Raw genomic sequence first — 2,630 nt, forward strand, 5'->3', positions numbered from 1 at the left:
TTTCTTTTTTTTCAATTTTTTTTTTTTTTTTTTTCAAACATATTTACAAAGTTTTAAATTTATTAAAACTAGTTTTATTTTATTTATTTATTTTATTTATTGGGTGATTTATTTTTTTCAATTAAGATTGTAGTTTTATTATCTTTTTTTTTATTTATGGGTTTTATTTATTTATTCTTTTTGTTTATTTATTTAAAATTATTATTTATTATTATTATTATTATTATTATATTATTATTATTATTATTATTATTATATTATTATTATTATTATTATTATTATTATTATTATTATTATTATTATTATTATTATTATTTTATTATTATTAATATTAAGATTTGATTGAGAAGGTAATCTTTTTGGTAAAATTTTAGATGGAGTTGATGGTGCAGTATTTTGATCAACTTTAGTCCAAATTTCTTTAGCAGAACCACCAGAAACTTAATTAGTTTGAGTAGTGGTGGTTGAAGAAGAAGAAAATGATGATGTAACAATGGTTTAGCAGTTACAACACTTTCAAGAGTTGGTAATTTTGGAGATGGTGATGGTGTAGTTGATAATGTTGAATTATCAATAGTTGTGATAATGATGAAGATGAAGGTGAAGATGAAGATGATTTTCTCTTTCTTTACCAAGGAAATCAGTTGATCAATTCAAAGAAGAATTTAATTTTGGCATCATATTGCACCGACTGATGGTTTGCGTTGAATAAAACTTGTTGATCTGGTGATGATGGTATACCCCTAATTGTTGGGGATTATCCAACTGATACATTTGTAGTAGTATTACCACCAATATTATTACTACTAGTATTTAATGGAGTTGGAATTGGTGTTGATGAACTACTTAATGATGGTGAAGATTGAGCTGATGATATCACATTATTATTATTATTTATTTTTTATTATTGATAACAACTGGAGTAACACTTAGAATTGTTTTGAAAGAAACCTTCACTATCTAATTTTGCTGCTTTTGTTCTTTCATCTTTTGAAATTAATACCCAATTAAGTATTTTAATTTTGGTAATTCATTAATAACAATATAAACTCTTCACATTTCTTTAAATTAAATATAACTCTTTATGTGAATTTATAGATGATGTATTCAACAATAAAGTTACAGAATGGAAGTTACCAGAAACTTATTGGGATACCGAAAACAGTTATTTTGATTTTGATGAAAAAGAAGAAGAATGATAAAGATACAATTAGAAAGCTCCAATCAATCAGTATTAAAATTAGAAGAAAGAAGACTAAATTTAACCGCTGAAATTGAGCGTATTTATGGTCAAATGGATCTAAAAAGAAAGGAATTGGAAAATGCAAACCTTCGTCTACATGTTTTTAATTAATACATTGATAAAAAAGAAGATGGCCAAAAGGAAAAAATAGAAGCAAAAAAGAAAAAATATGTGTCCCATGCCAAAATTACCATATTAATTTCAGCAGCCATATTAATTTTGGCATGGGACTTATGTCTGCCAAAATTACCGTATTAATTTCAGCAGCCATATTAATTTCAGCATGCACATAGCTGCCAAAATTAATATGGTAATTTTGGCATGGAAAAAAAAAAAAAGTCAAAGTCATTTAATTAATAATCATCTCAAATATAAACAAAATTTTAGTACTAAAATTATTATTATTATTATTTTTATTATAATAATTATAATAATAAAAAAAAAAAAAAAAAAAAATTTCATATTATTTTATTTATATCTTTTATTTATTTTTATCTTTTTATTTTTATTATTAATTTTATAATTTATTTTCATTTCTTTTTTTTTTAGTTGATATATATTTTTTTATTATTCATTTATGTCTACGGCTCACAAAAAAATTATAAATAAAAAATTAAAAATAAAAAAAAAAAAATAAAATAATTTTTTTTTTTTTAATTTTTTATTTTAATTATTGACTCTTCTACTTACTCTTTTGTTACTAACAGATGAAGTTTCGTTTGAAAATCTTTTGGTGAAAAAATCAGCATCAGATTGTAATTGATTAGCTCTTTTTTTACCCGTTTTGTTTTTGTTTGATTGAGTTGTGATTCCACCATTATTGGAAGTTGTTGCAGCTTCATGTGTTGATCTAACTTCGGTGGTAGAGTGCTCGATTGCTTTTTCAACTAGGTCATCTGTTGATTTTCTTTTGGTTATTTCGATATCCCTTTGCAATTAATTTTTACTTGTCTCCGCCTCTCTAAATTCAACATTTACTTTGTACTTCAAATCATTTTTATCAATAGTAACTTCGTTAAATAATACACCAAATTCATCACTTTGATTGAATTCAACATCTTTAAATTCCAAAAAAGCGATATCTTCGGGTGGATACTTTTTATTAGATTTATTGTTTTTACTGTAGATCATTTTTTGGAACGAAAACTTTAAAAAAATAAAAAAATAAAAAAAAAATACTTTTTAATTTTTTTAATTTTTTTTTTTATATTTTTTTTTTTTATATTTTTTTTTTTTAAATTTTTTTTTTTAATTTTTTTTTATTTTATTTTTTAAAGTTTCGAACAATTATATATAAAAAAAAAAAAAGATATCCCTTCGGTTAATTATAGTAACAATACAGACAACAAGAATAATTATAAAATAAAAAAAAAAAAAAAAAATTTTT

The 2,630-nt window shown here is 22.1% G+C and overlaps 2 protein-coding genes across 2 annotated transcripts; one reads left to right on the top strand and one right to left on the bottom strand.

The window, feature by feature from the left end:
- Positions 1 to 1,195: 1,195 nt before the first annotated feature.
- On the top strand, positions 1,196 to 1,354 carry DDB_G0293430 (hypothetical protein; the record flags this gene model as incomplete). Its single annotated transcript, XM_629138.1, has 1 exon — positions 1,196 to 1,354. One exon carries the CDS (start codon positions 1,196 to 1,198, stop codon positions 1,352 to 1,354), a length of 159 nt encoding a protein of 52 aa, XP_629140.1.
- A 555-nt stretch (positions 1,355 to 1,909) lies between these two features.
- Positions 1,910 to 2,389, bottom strand: DDB_G0293432 (hypothetical protein; the record flags this gene model as incomplete). Its single annotated transcript, XM_629139.1, has 2 exons — positions 1,910 to 2,139; positions 2,191 to 2,389. Coding segments are annotated over 2 exons (429 nt in total), but the record flags the coding sequence as incomplete, so codon positions are not given.
- Between the last annotated feature and the right edge of the window lie 241 nt (positions 2,390 to 2,630).

This window comes from Dictyostelium discoideum (genome assembly GCF_000004695.1).
Source record: "Dictyostelium discoideum AX4 chromosome 6 chromosome, whole genome shotgun sequence".
In the NCBI taxonomy this organism is placed as follows: Eukaryota; Evosea; class Eumycetozoa; order Dictyosteliales; family Dictyosteliaceae; genus Dictyostelium; species Dictyostelium discoideum.